The sequence below is a fragment of the Oncorhynchus mykiss genome, chromosome 23 (genome assembly GCF_057628025.1).
Source record: "Oncorhynchus mykiss isolate SJ-2025 chromosome 23, ASM5762802v1, whole genome shotgun sequence".
Lineage (NCBI taxonomy): Eukaryota > Metazoa > Chordata > Actinopteri > Salmoniformes > Salmonidae > Oncorhynchus > Oncorhynchus mykiss.
Genome location: NC_143044.1, coordinates 57,607,501 through 57,630,000, shown reverse-complemented (window position 1 = coordinate 57,630,000; position 22,500 = coordinate 57,607,501). Strand labels below are relative to the sequence as shown.

At 42.0% G+C, this 22,500-nt stretch overlaps 1 protein-coding gene across 1 annotated transcript in view; it reads left to right on the top strand.

Moving 5' to 3' along the window:
* The window catches only part of LOC118966091 (transcription elongation regulator 1-like protein), a 221,160-nt gene extending 199,215 nt beyond the window's left edge, over positions 1-21,945 (top strand). Inside the window, exons 7-14 of the mRNA XM_090218011.1 lie at positions 1,770-1,858; positions 6,987-7,078; positions 10,578-10,735; positions 12,189-12,273; positions 12,558-12,696; positions 15,487-15,579; positions 18,487-18,605; positions 20,315-21,945. Of these exons, the coding sequence (XP_090074137.1) occupies positions 1,770-1,858; positions 6,987-7,078; positions 10,578-10,735; positions 12,189-12,273; positions 12,558-12,696; positions 15,487-15,579; positions 18,487-18,605; positions 20,315-20,471 (932 nt within the window). The 3' untranslated portion in view covers positions 20,472-21,945. The remainder of the gene's footprint in view (positions 1-1,769; positions 1,859-6,986; positions 7,079-10,577; positions 10,736-12,188; positions 12,274-12,557; positions 12,697-15,486; positions 15,580-18,486; positions 18,606-20,314) is intronic.
* The last annotated feature ends 555 nt before the right edge of the window (positions 21,946-22,500 follow it).

The window sequence follows — 22,500 nt, the reverse complement described above, 5'->3', positions numbered from 1 at the left end:
ATTGGTTCACCTTTTAGCCCACCCATTGTGTTTTGTCCTTCATTATAGCTCTCCTCTGTGTGTGTGTGTGTGTGTGTGTGTGTGTGTGTGCGTGCGTGCGTGCGTGCGTGCGTGTGCGTGCGTGTGCGTGCGTGCGTGCGTGTGTGTGTGTGTGTGTGTGCGTGCGTGACTCCTAATTAGATTGCAGAGAACTAGTATTGATTTTGCTATTGTGCTCCATCAATATTCACACCGCCATCAGGCTGCAATAAATATCCCTGATTTGTTATGTCCCAGCTGGAATACATTCAATATCATATCTGTGGAAGATATTAACATCAGCTCAACATTACTGCTGTATACCTGAAGAGGAGAGAAGAGCTTTACTTGAAAGGAATGTGGAAGATATTAACATCAGGCCAACATTGTACTGTATACCTGACAGGAATGTAGAAGATACTAACATCAGGTCAACATTGAACTGTATACCTGACAGGCATGTAGAATATATTAACATCAGGTCAACATTGAACTGTATACCTGACAGGAATGTGGAAGATACTAACATCAGGTCAACATTGAACTGTATACCTGACAGGAATGTGGAAGATACTAACATCAGGTCAACATTGTACTGTATCCCTGACAGGAATGTAGAAGATACTAACATCAGGTCAACATTGTACTGTGAGAGAGAGAGTGAGAGAGTGTGTGAGTGTGTGTGTGTGTGTGTGTCTGTGTGTGTGTGTCTGTGTGTGTGTGTGTGTGTGTGTGTGTGTGTGTGTGTGTGTGTGTGTGTGTGTGTGTGTGTGTGTGTGTGTGTGTGTGTTAGCATGGAACCTGGGGGGTTTAAAATGAAAGCTTTAACACAGACAGTAATGTTAAACATTTAACACAGACAGTAATGTTAAACATTTAACACAGACAGTAATGTAGAACATTTAACACAGACAGTAATGTTAAACATTTAACACAGACAGTAATGTTAAACATTTAACACAGACAGTAATGTAGAACATTTAACACAGACAGTAATGTAGAACATTTAACACAGACAGTAATGTTAAACATTTAACACAGACAGTAATGTAGAACATTTAACACAGACAGTAATGTAGAACATTTAACACAGACAGTAATGTAGAACATTTGACACAGACAGTAATGTTGAACATTTGACTCAGACAGTAATGTAGAACATTTAACACAGATAGTAATGTTAAACATTTAACACAGACAGTAATGTAGAACATTTAACACAGACAGTAATGTAGAACATTGTGTTGTGTTCTGCACTCCTCCCAACCTCTAGCTGTAAAGACCTGCCTGGGAGGACGGGACAAGTCATCCATAGCTAGATTGATGTGATGTACCTCAACTCCCCGGTGCATCAGCACATTGACTGGGCACCGAAACCCTCCTGTTTAAATTGGTGTTTCCCCCCACTGCTCCTCTTTAATTGCTTGTTACTTTTATCTCTTATTTCTTATCTGTATTTTTTGTTGTTTGTTTAAACTGTGCTGTCGGTTAGGAGCTCGTAAATCAGCATTTCACTGTAAGGTCTCCTCCACCTTGTTGTATTCGGCGCGTGTGATCAATAACATTTCATTTGATGTGATGTGGCTCCTGAACATATACTTTTGAGTTGATTACTCAGCTGCAAATTACATTGAGATAGATTTGCAATTTTATCATCATATTATTATACCAACAACAACAACAACAACAACAACAAAATCCAGTCCACAAGCTAACGTGCCGTCTCTCTCTCTCTCTCTTTACTCTTGCAGATAAGCGGTTGTCCAGGAGAAGAGCGTCATGCGCTGCGACGTTGGTGCTGCACACACTGCAGGAAACAACCCCGGAGAAACACACAGAGGTAGGTAGGTGGTCGTCTTAGACCTCAAACAGCACCCTATTCCCTATGTAGTGCACTACTTTTAACCAGAGCACTATGGGCCCAGGTCAAACGTAGTGCGCACTACGTATATAAGGAAAGAGGGGGGTTTTCATTTGGCACGTGCAATGTTCATTGACTTACACTGAAGCTGTGGCATAACTACATCTATCAGATCTAGGCCACATCCGACCACACATACAATGTTCATTGACTTACACTGAAGCTGTGGCATAACTACATCTATCAGATCTAGGCCACATCCGACCACACAACAATGTTCATTAACTTACACTGAAGCTGTGGCATAACTACCTCTATCAGATCTAGGCCACATCCGACCACACATACAATGTTCATTGACTTACACTGAAGCTGTGGCATAACTACATCTATCAGATCTAGGCCACATCCAACCACACCAGCTGATATCAAGGTTTTAGTCCTGTGTGCCGTAGTGAGACATGACAAATGGATTTGATGGAACAGAGGAAGACTTCTACTTTGATAATCGATGTCAGATGATGAGCAGTGGTATCATGTATTTTTTACTCCATACAAGTTCCTTGACACCCAAAAGTACTCGTTACATTTTGAATCCTTAGCAGGACAGGAAAAATTGAATAATTCACGCACTTATCAAGAGAACATCCCTGGTCATCCCTACAGCCTCTGATTTGCCAGACTCACTAAACAGAGAACATCCCTGGTCTGGCAGGCTCATTAAACAGAGAACATCCCTGGTCGTCCCTACTGCCTCTGATCTGGAGGACTCACTAAACAGAGAACATCCCTGGTCATCTCTACTGCCCCTGATCTGGAGGACTCACTAAACAGAGAACATCCCTGGTCGTCCCTACTGCCTCTGATCTGGAGGACTTACTAAACAGAGAACATCCCTGGTCATCCCTACTGCCTCTGATCTGGAGGACTCACTAAACAGAGAACATCCCTGGTCATCTCTACTGCCCCTGATCTGGAGGACTCACTAAACAGAGAACATCCCTGGTCGTCCCTACTGCCTCTGATCTGGAGGACTTACTAAACAGAGAACATCCCTGGTCATCCCTACTGCCTCTGATCTGGAGGACTCACTAAACAGAGAACATCCCTGGTCATCCCTACTGCCTCTGATCTGGAGGACTCACTAAACAGAGAACATCCCTGGTCATCCCTACTGCCTCTGATCTGGTGGACTCACTAAACACATGCTTCGTTTGTAAATGATGTCTGAGTGTTGGAGCGTGCCCCTGGCTATCCGTAAATTAAACAAAACAAGAAAATTATGCTGTCTGGTTTTCTTAATATAGAGGAATTTGAAATGATTTATACTTTTACCTTACCATACTTACTGTTAGTATATTTTAGCAATCACATGTACTTTGAAGTACATTTAAAACCAAATACTTTTAGACTTTTATTCAAGTAATATTTCACCGGGTGACTTTCACTTTTACTTGAGTCATTTTCTATTTTAAGGTATCTATACTTTTACTCAAGCAGGACAATTGGGGTCCTTTTTTCCATCACTGATAATGAGAAGTCTCCCGTCACAGCTGAGTAGCTGATCTGCTCCTGGGTGCTGAGATAAGAGGTTGGTTCTTCCTGTTTGGAAGATTTTGGTTGATGCTGCTTTGTTCACTCTACCTACCAACATAAAACGTCTTCCTGCTCGCCAAATTAGATGTTGGAAAGGGTCACCAGGACAGAGTCGGTAAGATTTAGGGTCCAAATACCACTGCTTCATCTTGGCTCTGATAGGAAGAGAGGTCAAATTAAGTCCTCCGCCGGTAATTGTTTGCAAAATCCTCCCAGCTGTATTAATTAGTAAAACTCCCCCAGAAGGAGAGGATGTGTAAATCATTAAAAGTCGAATGAATGCTGTGGGGGCGGTTCGTCTACAGTCTCGGCACACCAGCCTCTTTATTAGTCCCAAATGGCTCCCTGTTCCCTTTATAGTACACTACTTTTGACCTGGGCTCTGGTCAAAAGTAGTGCACTACATAGGGGGAATAGGGTGCCATTTGGGACCAATCGTCTCCCCCTCTGTGAAGGGGTTCAGTAATCTAAGGGGTTGGTCATGCGTTGCCTTAGTAATTGAACGGCTCTGGCAGTATCTGGGACGGTGTTGTGGACATTACAAGGGTAAAGCATTTGTCACACTATAATCAACACTCCTTATTTCACTATTAACCCAGGATTTAAAAAAAAAACAATAGAAGTGAAATTATTTTAATGTTCATTTTCCTCCGTGAATAAACAAAACTGGATGGTTTTTTACCTTTATTTAACAAGACAGTTAGGAACAAATTCTTACTTTCAATGACGGCCTGGGAACAGTGGGTTAACTGCCTGTTCAGGGGCAGAACGACAGATCTGTACCTTGTCAGCTCGGGGATTTGAACTTGCAACCTTCCGGTTACTAGTTCAACAATCTAACCACTAGGGTACCTGCCGTCCCTACACTCTAACCACTAGGCTACCTGCCGTCCCTACCCTCTAACCACTAGGCTGCCTGCCGTCCCTACACTCTAACCACTAGGCTACCTGCCGTCCCTACACTCTAACCACTAGGCTACCTACCGTCCCTACACTCTAACCACTAGGCTACCCTGCTGCCCCTACACTCTAACCACTAGGCTACCCTGCCGCCCCTACACTCTAACCACTAGACTACCTGCCGTCCCTACACTCTAACCACTAGGCTACCCTGCCGTCCCTACACTCTAACCACTAGGCTACCCTGCCGTCCCTACACTCTAACCACTAGGCTACCCTGCCGTCCCTACACTCTAACCACTAGGCTACCTGCCGTCCCTACACTCTAAAAACTAGGCTACCTTGCCGTCCCTACACTCTAACCACTAGGCTACCCTGCCGTCCCTACACTCTAACCACTAGGCTACCTGCCGTCCCTACACTCTAACCACTAGGCTACCTGCCGTCCCTACACTCTAACCACTAGGCTACCTGCCATCCCTACACTCAAACCACTAGGCTACCCTGCCGTCCCTACACTCTAACCACTAGGCCTACCTGCCGTCCCTACACTCTAACCACTAGGCTACCTGCCGTCCCTACACTCTAACCACTAGGCTACCTGCCGTCCCTACACTCTAACCACTAGGCTACCTGCCGTCCCTACACTCTAACCACTAGGCTACCCTGCCGTCCCTACACTCTAACCACTAGGCTACCCTGCCGTCCCTACACTCTAACCACTAGGCTACCTGCCGTCCCTACACTCTAAAAACTAGGCTACCTTGCCGTCCCTACACTCTAACCACTAGGCTACCCTGCCGTCCCTACACTCTAACCACTAGGCTACCTGCCGTCCCTACACTCTAACCACTAGGCTACCTGCCGTCCCTACACTCTAACCACTAGGCTACCCTGCAGTCACTACACTCTAACCACTAGGCTACCCTGCCGTCCCTACACTCTAACCACTAGGCTACCCTGCAGTCACTACACTCTAACCACTAGGCTACCTGCCGTCCCTACACTCTAACCGCTAGGCTACCTGCCACCTCTACACTCTAACCACTAGGCTGCCTGCCGTCCCTACACTCTAACCACTAGGCTACCTGCCACCTCTACACTCTAACCACTAGGCTACCCTGCCGTGTAAAGACACACTGGGTTATAAATAAAAAGTATTGAGTTTGGTGCTTTAAATCATCCAGAACATTTTCCTTCCACTGCTGCAGTTTTACTACTCAGCTTGTGTTGATTTGTCCATATTGTTGACATTGTTGTCATACTACATTGTTGCAAACTATGCAATTCACTTTTTAATGAGATTTTCGAAAACACTTAATCTCCTCCAAAAACCCCACCCCCATCTCAGACCAGAGAGAGGTTTGAGACATGCAATCATCACAGTACATTAATGTAATTCAATATCTATTACAACACAGAGCGATCCTACCATGTGTTCAGTGGGCTCATTGTACCATTCACTATGAACACCTTCTCAATCAATTTGTTGTCCGAATGCAGAATAGATACAGAGATATGCACCACCATTTCCACTGCAGCTCTGACTGGTTCCCAAATCACACCCTATTCCCTATCTGGTGCACTACTATTGTCCAAGGCCCATGGGGCCCATATGGCTCTGGTCAAAGTAGTGCACTATTTAGGGAATATGGTGCCATTTGGGATGCACATCTATATCTACACAGATGGTAGACAGAGACAGATACAGGTAGTAGACAGAGACAGGTAGCAGACAGAGACAGATAGCAGACAGAGACAGATAGTAGACAGAGACAGATACAGGTAGCAGACATAGAGAGATAGCAGGCAGAGACAGGTAGTAGACAGAGACAGGTAGTAGACAGAGACAGGTAGCAGACAGAGACAGGTAGCAGACAGAGACAGATAGCAGACAGAGACAGGTAGCAGACAGAGACAGATAGTAGACAGAGACAGATACAGGTAGTAGACAGAGACAGATAGCAGACAGAGACAGGTAGCAGACAGAGACAGATAGTAGACAGAGACAGATACAGGTAGTAGACAGAGACAGATAGCAGACAGAGACAGGTAGCAGACATAGAGAGATAGCAGACAGAGACAGATAGCAGACAGAGACAGGTAGCAGACAGAGACAGGTAGCAGACAGAGACAGATAGCAGACAGAGACAGAGACAGGTAGCAGACAGAGCGGGGTAGCAGACAGAGACAGATAGCAGACAGAGACAGGTAGCAGACAGAGCCAGATAGCAGACAGAGACAGATAGCAGACTGAGACAGAGGCACATCAAGCCACACCTCTCTGTACTGAGCTGACCTGGGAACACATTAAGCCACACCTCTCTGTACTACGCTGACCTGGTAACACATAAAGCCACACCTCTCTGTACTGAGCTGACCTGGTAACACATTAAGCCACACCTCTCTGACCAAGCATAGAACGGTTTATGATCCACAGTGTGAAAATGGTATCTGCATGGTGCGTTGTGTTAATTCTGCCCTCTGACCTGTGTGTGTGTGTGTGTGTGTGCGTGTGTGTTTCTCTCTCTCTCTCTGTGTGTGTGTGTGTCTCTCTCTCTCTCTCTTCTCTCTCTCTCTCTCTCTCTCTCTCTCTCTCTCTCTCTCGTAGCAGGAGATGGTAGAGGTCCCCATGGAGGAAGAGGACGTTGACCCTAAAGACAAGCGTCCTGTAGCTTCCACCCCTGTTCCCGGATCTCCATGGTAACGTTCTCTTGCCAGGATTGGTCAATGTTTGAATAAACATGTCAGAACATTTCAGCTCTTCAGGAATCTGTCCCATTCCAGTCATCACTGAACACCAAACATGAAAAAGACGTTTGGCTAAAGTTCAGAAAACATTATCTGCTATGAATGTTAAAGTGGAATCATGCCTCTACTTTCTTCACTTTTTCTTGTAAAACATAGTTTATATCTGGGTATTATTTCTGATGTCATAATTCTTGAAAGTCTCCGGAAAGCACAGAGGGTAGTCCCAGTGGGTAGTCCCAGGAAAGTCTCAGGAAAGCACAGAGGGTAGTCCCAGTGGGTAGTCCCAGGAAAGTCTCCGGAAAGCACAGAGGGTAGTCCCAGTGGGTAGTCCCAGGAAAGTCTCAGGAAAGCAGTGTAATCATGGTCTTCATAATGTGAGGAATAATCAATCGCTCGCAGTATGTATCTAAAAACACTTTTCAAAACAACAGAAAAAACAACACCTTTGATAGAAAAGGAATTTCAGTCCCGACAAGGAACAACTCATATCAGGGACAATAGTGTAATAAGCCAAGCTATATCTGTCTGCAGAGTAGTGCAATCTGTGTTTTAAAATGGACTTGTTTTGTTGTTCTCCACATGTAATAGCCTTTTGATCTGTCAGCGTGTGTTGATGCTGAGAGCAGACGTTAAACGCACTGCATGAAACCTGTCATTTTACAACACTTTCTCAGCTCAGCACCTAAACGGCATGTTCGTTTTTTAAACCATAACCCACACGTGTTAAACCTTTTCCATTCATCAGCTTTTATTTTATGACTATTAGATTAAAATACATGTTTTTTTAACAAAGCAAATTGTAAAAAAAATTTAAAAAATAAAAATTAAAAAAGGATTTGATAAACAAATCGAATCCAACCTATTTTGTTTGATGATTCTAATATTGAAAAGTCTCATGAGAGATTCATCGTGACATATTATCCAGATATTGAAAGACCTTTCTGCTGTGAGAATATCATGTCATGGCTGAGCGATATCTAGCCATACCAATGAAATATGATATCATATAACAGGACGAGTCACTACCAGATAATACCAGGAAGTAAAGCTTCACAATTCATTTGATATGGTTGAGCATGAAGACATATTGAATTATCCCAGGGATTCATAGACTGTAGCAGCTGTTAGTAATTCTCCTCCTGTGGCTTTAAATACATAACGTCTTTAAGGAGGAAGAGCTCTGAAGTGATGCACGACGACAACAGGAACAAATCTGCCTCAGAAACCATCAACTGAAAATACATCAACTGTTAGATTCTAGCACTTTCTATAACGTATTATGTCAGACTAAGTGACAGATAACTACAGTGGTTATACTCCTATTACTACATAGAGCATATATTCATCAACGTATTTCTTATTTACATTATGTCACTGTATAATATACAAGTATATAATCATATATGCCATTTCAAACACACTTTTATTCAGTGACTTACAGTAGCGCGATCGTACATGTTCTTATGGGTACAGTGCCTTGCGAAAGTATTCGGCCCCCTTGAACTTTGCGACCTTTTGCCACATTTCAAGCTTCAAACATAAAGATAGAAAACTGTATTTTTTTGTGAAGAATCAACAACAAGTGGGACACAATCATGAAGTGGAACGACATTTATTGGATATTTCAAACTTTTTTAACAAATCAAAAACTGAAAAAATGGGCGTGCAAAATTATTCAGCGGGTAGGTCCAGCGGGTAGCCCCAGCGGGAAGGTCCAGCGGGTGGGTCCAGCGGGTAGGTCCAGCAGGTAGGTCCAGCGGGTAGGTCCAGCAGGTAGGTCCTGTGGGTAGTCCCAGCTGGTAGGTTCAGCGGGTAGCCCCAGCAGGTAGGTCCAGCAGGTAGGTCCAGCAGGTAGGTTCAGCAGGTAGGTCCAGCAGGTAGGTCCTGTGGGTAGGTCCAGCAGGTAGGTCCAGCAGGTAGGTCCTGTGGGTAGTCCCAGCTGGTAGGTTCAGCGGGTAGCCCCAGCAGGTTGGTCCAGCAGGTAGGTCCAGCAGGTAGGTTCAGCAGGTAGGTCCAGCAGGTAGGTCCTGTGGGTAGCCCCAGCTGGTAGGTCCAGTGGGTTGGTCCAGCAGGTAGGTCCAGCAGGTAGGTCCAGCAGGTAGGTCCTGTGGGTAGCCCCAGCTGGTAGGTCCAGTGGGTAGGTCCAACGGGTAGGTCCAGCGGGTAGGTCCAACGGGTAGGTCCAGCGGGTAGGTCCAGCGGGTAGGTCCAACGGGTAGGTCCAGCGGGTAGGTCCAACGGGTAGGTCCAGCGGGTAGGTCCAGCGGGTAGGTCCAACGGGTAGGTCCAGCGGGTAGGTCCAACGGGTAGGTCCAGCGGGTAGGTCCAGCAGGTAGGTCCAGCGGGTAGGTCCAGCGGTTACCAGCAGGTAGGTCCAGTGGGTAGGTCCAGCGGGTAGCCCCAGCAGGTAGCACCCTTCTGGTTCTGCCCTTCTTCTCCCCAGATAATTTCCTGTAATACTGTGTTTATCATGTCATAGAACACTTCTGGTTCCGCCCTCCTTCTCCCCAGATAATTTCCTGTAATACTGTTGTTTATCATGTCATAGAATACTTCTGGTTCTGCCCTCCTTCTCCCAGATCATTTCCTGTAATACTGTTGTTTATCATGTCATAGAATACTTCTGGTTCTGCCCTCCTTCTCTCCAGATAATTTCCTGTAATACTGTGTTTATCATGTCATAGAACACTTCTGGTTCCGCCCTCCTTCTCCCCAGATCATTTCCTGTAATACTGTTGTTTATCATGTCATAGAATACTTCTGGTTCTGCCCTCCTTCTCCCCAGATCATTTCCTGTAATACTGTTGTTTATCATGTCATAGAATACTTCTGGTTCTGCCTTCCTCCCCAGATCATTTCCTGTAATACTGTTGTTTATCATGTCATAGAATACTTCTGGTTCTGCCCTCCTTCTCCCAGATCATTTCCTGTAATACTGTTGTTTATCATGTCATAGAATACTTCTGGTTCTGCCCTCCTTCTCTCCAGATAATTTCCTGTAATACTGTGTTTATCATGTCATAGAATACTTCTGGTTCTGCCCTCCTTCTCCCCAGATAATTTCCTGTAATACTGTTGTTTATCATGTCATAGAATACTCCTGGTTCTGCCCTCCTTCTCCCCAGATCATTTCCTGTAATACTGTTGTTTATCATGTCATAGAATACTTCTGGTTCTGCCCTCCTTCTCCCCAGATGTGTGTTTAGAATGTTATTATTATTATTGCAGAGTGACGTTTGAAGGGTTCAGAGAGTGGAGCATCAACTTTAAAAGGAAAGTTAAGACCTGACAGAGGCAGCATACTGGCTCTCTAGTCTACAAAACACACGTTTTATTCTTGACAGGCAAACACCATCTCAGCTATCTTGCGTTGACACACACCAGTTGGGAACCGGACAGGTGTTACTAATTCAACTCTCATCCTTACATTATTATGATAATTTCTCCTCAGGTGTGTGGTGTGGACTGGGGACGACAGAGTATTTTTCTTCAACCCAACGATACAGCTCTCTGTTTGGGATCAGCCGGTAGATCTGAAGGACCGTGGAGAGGATCTCAACAGGATTATAGAAGATCCTCCACATAAACGCAAAAAGGATTCTTTGTCCAGTAAGTTTGTGGTAATTCTTCCCCGTTGGCTTGTCTTCATCTCGCCGTTTAGCTGGGCCTCGTTAGGACTCTACTTCATGTTAAAGCGGGTATTTAACAGGCCGTGGCTTTAGATGGAACCGAGAAGCTCATTATCAGTCCGCTATTTTTCTAATGATGTTAATAAACATGTTTTTTAATGATCTGTTAATACGGAGGCCAATAAAATGGCCTGATATACTAGATCCTATATACAGTGTGTCAGTTCCATTGCCTGTCGATCACAGACCACCAGAGGATCATGATGTCTCTGTTCATTGAAGGAGATGATCAGTAATGGAACGTGGAACCTTTAGGATGTGAAACCATCTCATGGTTGCATTTTAAATGGCACCCTGTTCCCTATGGGCCCTGGTCCAATGGCATGCTATTCCCTATGGGCCCTGGTCCAATGGCATGCTATTCCCTATGGTCCTGGTCCAATGGCATGCTATTCCCTATGGGCCTGGTCCAATGGCATGCTATTCCCTATGGGCCCTGGTCCAATGACACACTATTCCCTATGGGCCCTGGTCCAATGGCACCCTATTCCCTATGGGCCCTGGTCCAATGGCACCCTATTCCATATGGGCCCTGGTCCAATGGCATGCTATTCCCTATGGGCCTGGTCCAATGGCATGCTATTCCCTATGGGCCTGGTCCAATGGCATGCTATTCCCTATGGGCCCTGGTCCAATGGCATGCTTTTCCCTATGGACCCTTGTCCAATGGCACCCTGTTCCCTATGGGCCCTCGTCCAATGGCACCCTATTCCCAATGGGCCCTCGTCCAATGGCAACCTATTGCCAATGGGCCCTGGTCCAATGGCACCCTCCTCCCAATGGGCCCTCGTACAATGGCACCCTATTCCCAATGGGCCCTCGTCCAAAGGCACCCTGTTCCCTATGGTCCCCGGTCCAAAGAAGTGCACTATATAGGTATTAGGGTCCCATTTGGGATGCACCCCATCTCTTTTGTGTTCTACTAGAATAGATCATATGGAAGTCCTGTGTGTGGCTGGCTCTGTAAATATTGGATTACATTGGATCTTGTCAGCGATGATATCTCCCCGGACTAGATTTCCCAGAGGTCGGGTTGTCTTTATTGATTTAGCCTTATTGCAGTTACCAGCTGATTATGTATCGATGACCTTATACCCGAACCTCACTGTTCCAACAAAGCATGTCTGGCAAATTAACTTTGGTAAATATGTGGACAACCCCCGATGAACTGAACATTGACTTATGGCTGATAAGACAGTGAGCAGTAATGCTACTCTAGTCTGATAGGTTCTCTCTCACAGTGGTTTTTAATGACCAATTATATGAAGACGGAGTCCATTGAAAAAGGATGTTTGTTACACTATGCGTCTGTTGGAGTCCACTCGAAAAAAAGGATGTGTGCTATGCTTCTGTCTGTGTGTCCGTTATCTCAGCAGAGGATGGTTCTAACTCTCCGTCTGCCGATGACGATGATGCTGATGATGAAGATGAACATTATTCAAAAACCAAGAGGAACAAGTGAGTGTCAAAGTTATTTCCCCCCCCCCCATCTTAACCATACTCGTAGTTTAACATTACAATGATACTTCTCTACAAAATAATAATCTAATTTTGAAGTATTTTTTTGTAAACAAAATAAAAAATAAACAATATTGTACTGTACAAATACCACTGTACAGTACAGTAGCCTAGTTTTGACCAAAGCCTTTTGGGCCCTGGTCAAGAGGAGATCACTATCTAGGGAATAGGGTTTCCTTTTGAGATGCATCCTAGGACTGATTGTATGTTTCTGTCCTCCTCAGACTGGAGGAACCTGCGGATGGTAATGAGGACCTGAGAGAGAGGGCAGGCGCAGAGACATGTGACTATCCCCCTCATCGGACTGTTCTACCCTTAGGGCTCCGCATCACACACTTCAGGGACATGCTCCTTGAAAGAGGGGTAAAGGCATATTGAACGGAATACAACAATCAAATGCACTTCTTTTCCACTAAATTGGTCTTTTGACCAATCACGTCAGATGTCTTTTTAGACGCGATCTGATTGGTCAAAAGACCAATTGGTGAAAAAAAAATGCAAGATTTGGGCTGCCTGTCTAAATGCAGCCACAGAGGCGGACCTAGATTCTAACAGTTTTCCATGAGGAAGGAATTTAAACCATACTTTTCAAAGTGGCAATATGGGGACTCAAAATCCCTGTAGTGCAACTAATCATCAAGGGACACAGGGACCAGCAACTGGAAAGGCAGCAAAAAACACGAAATGATGGAAAGACCAACATGTAACAGGTTGGATGAATGATGGAAAGACCTACATCATGTAACAGGTTGGATGAATGATGGAAAGACCTACATCATGTAAACAGGTTGGATGAATGATGGAAAGACCTACATCATGTCACAGGTTGGATGAATGATGGAAAGACCTACATCATGTCACAGGTTGGATGAATGATGGAAAGACCTACATCATGTAACAGGTTGGATGAATGATGGAAAGACCTACATCATTTAACAGGTTGGATGAATGATGAAAAGACCTACATCATTTAACAGGTTGGATGAATGATGGAAAGACCTACATCATGTAACAGGTTGGATGAATGATGGAAAGACCTACATCATGTAACAGGTTGGATGAATGATGGAAAGACCTACATCATGTAACAGGTTGGATGAATGATGGAAAGACCTACATCATTTAACAGGTTGGATGAATGATGGAAAGACCTACATCATGTAACAGGTTGGATGAATGATGGAAAGACCTACATCATGTAACAGGTTGGATGAATGATGGAAAGACCTACATAATTTAACAGGTTAGATGAATGATGGAAAGACCTACATCATGTAACAGGTTGGATGAATGATGGAAAGACCTACATCATGTAACAGGTTGGATGAATGATGGAAAGACCTACATCATTTAACAGGTTGGATGAATGATGGAAAGACCTACATCATGTAACAGGTTGGATGAATGATGGAAAGACCTACATCATGTAACAGGTTGGATGAATGATGGAAAGACCTACATCATGTAACAGGTTGGATGAATGATGGAAAGACCTACATCATGTAACAGGTTGGATGAATGATGGAAAGACCTACATCATTTAACAGGTTGGATGAATGATGGAAAGACCTACATCATGTAACAGGTTGGATGAATGATGGAAAGACCTACATCATGTAACAGGTTGGACGAATGATGGAAAGACCTACATCATGTAACAGGTTGGATGAATGATGGAAAGACCTACATCATGTAACAGGTTGAATGAATGATGGAAAGACCTACATCATGTAACAGGTTGGATGAATGATGGAAAGACCTACATCATTTAACAGGTTGGATGAATGATGGAAAGACCTACATCATGTAACAGGTTGGATGAATGATGGAAAGACCTACATCATGTAACAGGTTGGATGAATGATGGAAAGACCTACATCATTTAACAGGTTGGATGAATGATGGAAAGACCTACATCATGTAACAGGTTGGATGAATGATGGAAAGACCTACATCATGTAACAGGTTGGATGAATGATGGAAAGACCTACATCATGTAACAGGTTTAATGAATGATGGAAAGACCTACATCATGTAACAGGTTGGATGAATGATGGAAAGACCTACATCATGTAACAGGTTGGATGAATGATGGAAAGACCTACATCATGTAACAGGTTGAATGAATGATGGAAATACCTACATCATGTAACAGGTTGGATGAATGATGGAAAGATCTACATCATGTAACAGGTTGGATGAATGATGGAAAGACCTACATCATGTAACAGGTTGGATGAATGATGGAAAGACCTACATCATTTAACAGGTTGGATGAATGATGGAAAGACCTACATCATGTAACAGGTTGGATGAATGATGGAAAGACCTACATCATGTAACAGGTTGGATGAATGATGGAAAGACCTACATCATGTAACAGGTTGGATGAATGATGGAAAGACCTACATCATGTAACAGGTTGGATGAATGATGGAAAGACCTACATCATTTAACAGGTTGGATGAATGATGGAAAGACCTACATCATATAACAGGTTGGATGAATGATGGAAAGACCTACATCATGTAACAGGTTGGATGAATGATGGAAAGACCTACATCATGTAACAGGTTGGATGAATGATGGAAAGACCTACATCATGTAACAGGTTGGATGAATGATGGAAAGACCTACATCATTTAACAGGTTGGATGAATGATGGTAAGACCTACATCATGTAACAGATTGGATGAATGATGGAAAGACCTACATCATGTAACAGGTTGGATGAATGATGGAAAGACCTACATCATGTAACAGGTTGGATGAATGATGGAAAGACCTACATCATGTAACAGGTTGGATGAATGATGGAAAGACCTACATCATGTAACAGGTTGGATGAATGATGGAAAGACCTACATCATGTAACATGTTGGATGAATGATGGAAAGACCTACATCATGTAACAGGTTGGATGAATGATGGAAAGACCTACATCATGTAACAGGTTGGATGAATGAAGGACAGACCTACATCATGTAGCAGGTTGGATGAATGATGGAAAGACCTACATCATGTAACAGGTTGGATGAATGAAGGACAGACCTACATCATGTAACAGGTTGGATGAATGAAGGACAGACCTACATCATGTAGCAGGTTGGATGTACTGAATGTTTTCTTAAATATGTTTTCTCGTCTCTTCAGGTTTCAGCGTTTTCCACATGGGAGAAAGAACTGCACAAGATCGTGTTTGATCCACGGTATCTTCTGCTAAACTCTGCAGAGGAGAGGAAACAGGTGAACTCTGCTCGTTGTCCTCCTTTAATTGGTCATGATTGATTTATCAGTTGGTCATGATTGGTTAATTGGTCATGATTGATTTATCGGTTGGTCATAATTGGTTAATTGGTCATGATTATTTATTGGTTGGTCATAATTGGTTAATTGGTCATTATTGATTTATTCGTTGGTCCTAATTGGTTAATTGGTCATGATTGATTTATCGGTTGGTCATGATTGGTTAATTGGTCATGATTGGTTTATTGTTTTCATCATTAGTTAATCATTTGCTATGATTAAATAATTACTAATGATTGATTAATTGGTGATGATTGACAGATTGTGAATGAGGTTGACTCAGAAATTACCAATCCAAATTAACCTTTAAAGTACAAGACAGCATGGACATTAGGGGTGTACATCGAAGTAAGACAATACGAACAACTAAGGGCAAGTTTCCTGATACAATTATGATTCAAGTATTTTTTGTAATTATCCATGACCACCCCTCCCCCCCCCAAAAAAAAATGTGGGATGGTTGTGTGCATCCTTCAATCAAGTGCAAGGTGCTATGTGGTCTAAATAAGTTAATTGGCTAGTTTGCTTGTCTGTAAAGAGAAGGAGGGTGGAATGTACGTTGATCCTGCCATTCTGATTGGATAGAGGGAAGCTGTGTTTCTCTGTCTACTGCTTCGCTTCATAATTTCAGCCAATCACTTCTCTTCCTCCCATGTTTGGGTCTGATCGTTTTAGATTGCTGCTGCCTCCTGTTTGTCTGCTACTGTGATAAATCACAATGGCGAGGACATTTGCTAGCTAGCAAGCTATCAATGTGCATAATATATAGCAAGCTATCAAGGTGCATAATACATAACAAGCTATCAATATGCATAATATCTAGCAAGCTATCAATGTGCATAATATATAGCAAACTATCAATGTGCATAATATCTAACAAGCTGTCAATGTGCATAATATCTAACAAGTTATCAATGTGCATAATATCTAACAAGCTATCAATGTGCATAATATTACAGCAAGCTATCAATGTGCATAATATCTAACAAGCTATCAATGTGCATAATATATAACAAGCTATCAATGTGCATAATATATAGCAAGCTATCAATGTGCATAATATATAGCAAGCTATCAATGTGCATAATATATAGCAAGCTATCAATGTGCACAATATATAGCAAGCTAGCAATGTGCATTATATATAGCAAGCTATCAATGTGCATAATATATAGCAAGCTATCAATGTGCATAATATCTAACAAGCTATCAATGTGCATAATATACAGCAAGCTATCAATGTGCATAATATCTAACAAGCTTTCAATGTGCGTAATATCTAACAAGCTATCAATGTGCATAATATATAGCAAGCTATCAATGTGCATAATATATAGCAAGCTATCAATGTGCATAATATATAGCAAGCTATCAATGTGCATAATATCTAACAAGCTATCAATGTGCATAATATATAGCAAGCTATGAATGTGTATAATACATAGCAAGCTATCAATGTGCATAATATCTAACAAGCTATCAATGTGCATAATATCTAACAAGCTATCAATGTGCATAATATATAGCAAGCTATCAATGTGCATAATATCTAACAAGCTATCAATGTGCATAATTTCTAACAAGCTATCAATGTGCATAATATCTAACAAGCTATCAATGTGCATAATTTCTAACAAGCTATCAATGTGCATAATATCTAACAAGCTATCAATGTGCATAATATATAGCAAGCTATCAATGTGCATAATATATAGCAAGCGGGCCAAGGGAAGGGAAAAAAAGATGACCCACCGATGTTCATCCTAACTGATTGACAGCAAACGTTTATGTTGGCCATCTGCAAGTTGAGGACACAGACACATACCGCTCTGCACGCTGCTCCTAATCTGCAGTTGTTTGGTCTCTAAACATGCAGGTAGATAGGTTTTTTGATAACATCTACTTAGGCAAATCCGATCTGACTTTCAAGTGTTAATTTATGGATAGGATTAGGAATACGAGTACGGTCAGTTTAGCACACCCCTAATGGATTTGCTCCCATTATATCGTTACTGTCATTTGTGTCCTGTCCTTGGTGAAAGCATTATGTTAGTAAAACTCAACTAAAAACCTTTGGGATGAACTGTTGAGGTTTTTTGTCATGTTGCATTTTACTAGGCAAGTCAGTTAAGAACAAATTCTTATCTACAATGACAGCCTAGGAACAGTGGGTTTGTTCAGGGGCAGAATGACAGATGTTTAGCTTGTCAACTTGGGGATTAGATCTTGCTACCTTTTGGTTACTAGTCCAACGCTCTAACCACTAGGCTACCTGACGCATTGCCTTATGTGCATAGACATGGAACACTGGTCACTTTATTAATGTTTACATACTGTTTTACCCATTTCATATGTATATACTGTATTCTAGTCAAGTCCATCCTATTCAACTATTGCTGTACATATAGTATCCTTTCCAAGTATGCTTCAGATATACTGTATATTATATCCACATACTGTCCCTATTGTCTATACATCCCATTACATATACTGCACACACACATATATATATACACTCCGGACTCTGACATTGCTTGTACTAATATTTATATATTTCTTAATTCCATTATTTTACTTTTATATGTCTGTGTATTGTTGTGAATTATTAGATATTACTGCAATGTTGGAGCTAGAAACACAAGCATTTCGCTGCACCCGCAATAACATCTGAAAAACATGTGTATGTGACCAATACGATTTGATTGATTTGATTTGTCCTGTCAGTGAACGTGAGAGGAGTTAAGTCGACAGTAAAGAGGATTAGGATACAGTCGTCGTCTTTGTCTTGAAAATGATCTTCAAAGTCATTTTTCTTGTGCCAATCATGACTGTGTTCCTCATCTCCAGGTGTTTGAGCAGTTTGTCAAAGTGAGGATGAAGGAAGAACACAAGGAGAAACAGAGCAAACTGCTGCAAGCAAAAGACCAGTATAGAAAACTTCTAGAGGAGTCGAAAATCACATCCAGGTAAAACCTGAAGCTAACTGTGTAATAGATTTTGCAAGTACAGTAGGGGACTTAACTATTCAACTAAGCTTCATAATAGCTTCATACAAAATAGCTTCATACAAAATAGCTTCATGCTATTTTATTTTTACTTATTTTTACTATTTTCTACATTGTTGAATAATAGTGAAGACGTCACAACTATGAAATAACACATGTGGAATCATGTCCACTGTAGTAACCAAATGAAAATATATTTTATATTTTAAATTCTTCATAGGAGACACCCTTTGTCTTGATGACAGCTTTGCACACTCTTGGCATTCTCTCAACCAGCTTCACCTGGAATTCTTTTCCAACCTTCTTGAAGGAGTTTCCACATATGCTGAGCACTTGTTGACTGCTTTTCATTCACTCTGCGATCATCCCAAACCATCTCAATTGGGTTTGGGTTGGGTGATTGTGAAGGCCAGGTCACCTGATGCAGCACTCCATCACTCTCCTTGGTCAAATAGCCCTTACATAGACTGGAGGTGTGTTGGGTCATTGTCCTGTTGGAAAAAAAAGGATTGTCCCACTAAGCTCAAACCAGATGGGATGGCGTAATGCTGCAGAATGCTGTGGTAGCCATGCTGGTTAAGTGTGCCTTGGATTCTAATTAAATCACTGAGAGTGTCACCAGCAAAGCACCCCCACACCTCCTCTTCCATGCTTTATGGTGGGATCCACACATGCGGCGATCATCCGTTCACCTACTCTGCGTCTCTTGAAGACAAGGTGAACAGATTTCCACCGGTCTAATGTCCATTGCCAAGAGTGTGCAAAGCTGTTATCAAGGCAAAGGGTGACTATGTTGAAGAATTTTAAATCTAAAATATATTTTGATTTGTTTAACACTTTTTTGGTTACTACATGATTCCATATGTGTTATTTCGTAGTTTTGATGCAGAAAACAGTTTAAAAAATAAAGGAAATCCCTTTAATTAGTAGGTGTGTCCATACTTTTGACTGGTCCTGTTTATAATCCAATATTAACTTGTAACAACTTCATATCCCAACACTAGTTAAATCGAACCTGTATAGATGAGCAATGCATTACGAATGCCTTTTACATCAAGCTCAACAAATCAAATAACAACGCTAAATTCACAACAATGATCAAGTTAGTCTAAGAAGAGTAAAATATTAGGTGTCGACTTCGGATAAGAGGAAAAGCGATTTTTTTTCTTCATCAAGACTTTATCATTTAAAACTGAAATAAGCCGATGGATCAGAGGATTGCTTGTTGTCAGCATGTTGTGGCTTGTCATTTAGCTTTCCCCTTTAATCAACCACGGTGATGATGACAAAGAGTGTTCTGTCTTCATGACCTTACTTCTTCTACACCTGACTACCTCTCTCTTTAGGTGATGACTACTGTAACCCCGCGGACAGAGTTCTCTGTATTCTATGGCTTCATTTAACTTGTCATAAATCTTGCTTATTCCTTTTCATAACTGTTGTTAATAACTGATTATATTATATGAAAAAATAAAAATACAATTTTAGAGCTTCTCTAAAATGTTAACTACAGTTATGCATGTTTGCGTGTCTCAAAACCACAATTGTCTAACAATTTTAAAAAATTATAAAACCGAGTAGCTCTAGTCTTTACCAAATTTAAACCTGTGAAGACATCCCTCCCTCCCTCCCTCCCTCCCTCCCTGATCTCTTCTTTTCTCTATTTCCAGGTCAACTTTCAAAGACTTTTCTGTTAAGTACGGCCGTGACCAGCGCTTCAAGCAAGTGCTGAAGAAGAAAGACCAAGAGCACTTCTTCAACCAATTCATCAATGGGTTAAAGAAGAGAGATAAAGAGAACCGCATGAGGCTGAGGAAGATGAGATGAGGAGGTATGAGGCTGAGGAAGATGAGATGAGGAGGTATGAGGCTGAGGAAGATGAGATGAGGAGGTATGAGGCTGAGGAAGATGAGTTGAGGAAGATGAGTTGAGGAGGTATGAGGCTGAGGAGGATGAGAAGAGGAGGTATGTGGCTGAGGAAGATGAGATGAGGAAGTATGAGGATGAGGAAGATGAGATGAGGAGGTATGTGGCTGAGGAAGATGAGATGAGGAAGTATGAGGCTGAGGAAGATGAGATGAGGAAGTATGAGGCTGAGGAAGATGAGATGAGGAGGTATGAGGCTGAGGAAGATGAGATGATGAGGTATGAGGCTGAGGAAGATGAGATGAGGAAGTATGAGGCTGAGGAAGATGAGTTGAGGAAGATGAGATGAGGAGGTATGAGGCTGAGGAGGATGAGAAGAGGAGGTATGTGGCTGAGGAAGATGAGATGAGGAAGTATGAGGCTGAGGAAGATGAGATGAGGAAGTATGAGGCTGAGGAAGATGAGATGAGGAGGTATGAGGCTGAGGAAGATGAGTTGAGGAGGTATGATGAGGCATCAGGATGTGAAATAGGCCTCTCAGAATACAGAATACCATGAATGGATAGATAGAGCTGTCTGATAAATGAGACGGCAGTTTCATGGGGAACACAAATGAACAGGTATCAGGATCCCTGTGGAATCAGTCTAAAAGGGGAGAAAGCAGCCGACAGTCATTTGCCTTGCAAACTCCAACTCTTCTCCAGATTTACAGTCAGCTGGGTCAGAGATGGCTTGGCTCCACATGCTAAGCAGGTAATCCAGCTAACTCTCAGAAATGGAATACTGTTTCATATTGAAGCTACTGTATATATTGAAATTCAACATTTCTCATGTTTTGAGTCACAGTGACAAACATGAATTGAGCATCATTTCTGTATTTATTTTGTGTTTTCACATGACCTGTATGTAGATATCAATGTGTGTACACAATCACACAGCCCAATGCACAATTATAAAAGACATAATGTACATATACAGAAAACAATCCTGCAAAGCAATTGGTATTTTCTAACTATTTCAAACAAGGTTCTCCACAGCATCTGTGAGAATCAATGGATGGTAATTGTGTATTGATGGATTTTGTAAATGTCCCCCCCCCAAAAAAAAAAAATATGTTGTGTTTATTATGATGTGGGTTCTTCTTATGATGTAAAAGGATAAGTTATTGTTGCTTATTTGTCATTTAAACCGTGGTTAATGTGAAAGTCATACGTAGTGCATTCTCTGTAACAGGTCGAAGACGTTGTGCAAAGATTCTAAAGGACTGTTCATTTGGTTCTGAACATTGGGATTTTACAGATAATACAGTTTACTGTACAAAACAGTGTCTTTAAAATGTGTGTTATATGTTGTTTTTCTCATTTATTTATTTTAATTTAAACATGCAATGTTTGTGGGATTGTGAGTTTGATTAATTAAAACCTTCTAAAATGGACCTTTTCGGTCAGGTGGGTTCTTCTCAATGATACAATAGCTTTCATAATTAGATGGAGAACAAGATCTTTTGGGGTCCTCCCATAGCATCTTCATAACCACAATATGCATGGATGGGCACAGTAGAATGGAGTTTGAAGATTGTCAATGCATATCACATATAATCTAAGGATGGACCCTAGAAGTGTATCTCTAGCCCTGTTTATACCTGGTGCTAACATGTGGTTGTCATTATCCCATCGAGATGATCCAATCACTGATCCGATCAAGATTTATCACGTCTATGCTTGCCATTAAAATGCATATTTTATGGTCAAAAGTAGTGTGTTTGAGTGTGTATAGTGAATAGTGTGCCATTTTGGACGCAGCCAGACGTTGGTTATCCTAACGGTGCTGTGAATTAAGGATTACGATTAGTGTCGTTATCACTGAGCAAAACAATAATGAAATCTCTATCTCTGTAAAGAGACAGGACCTTATTTTATCTCTCGCTGAAACAGAGTTGACATCTATCTATAGTTAACATCTAGTTACATCTATCTATAGAGTACATCTA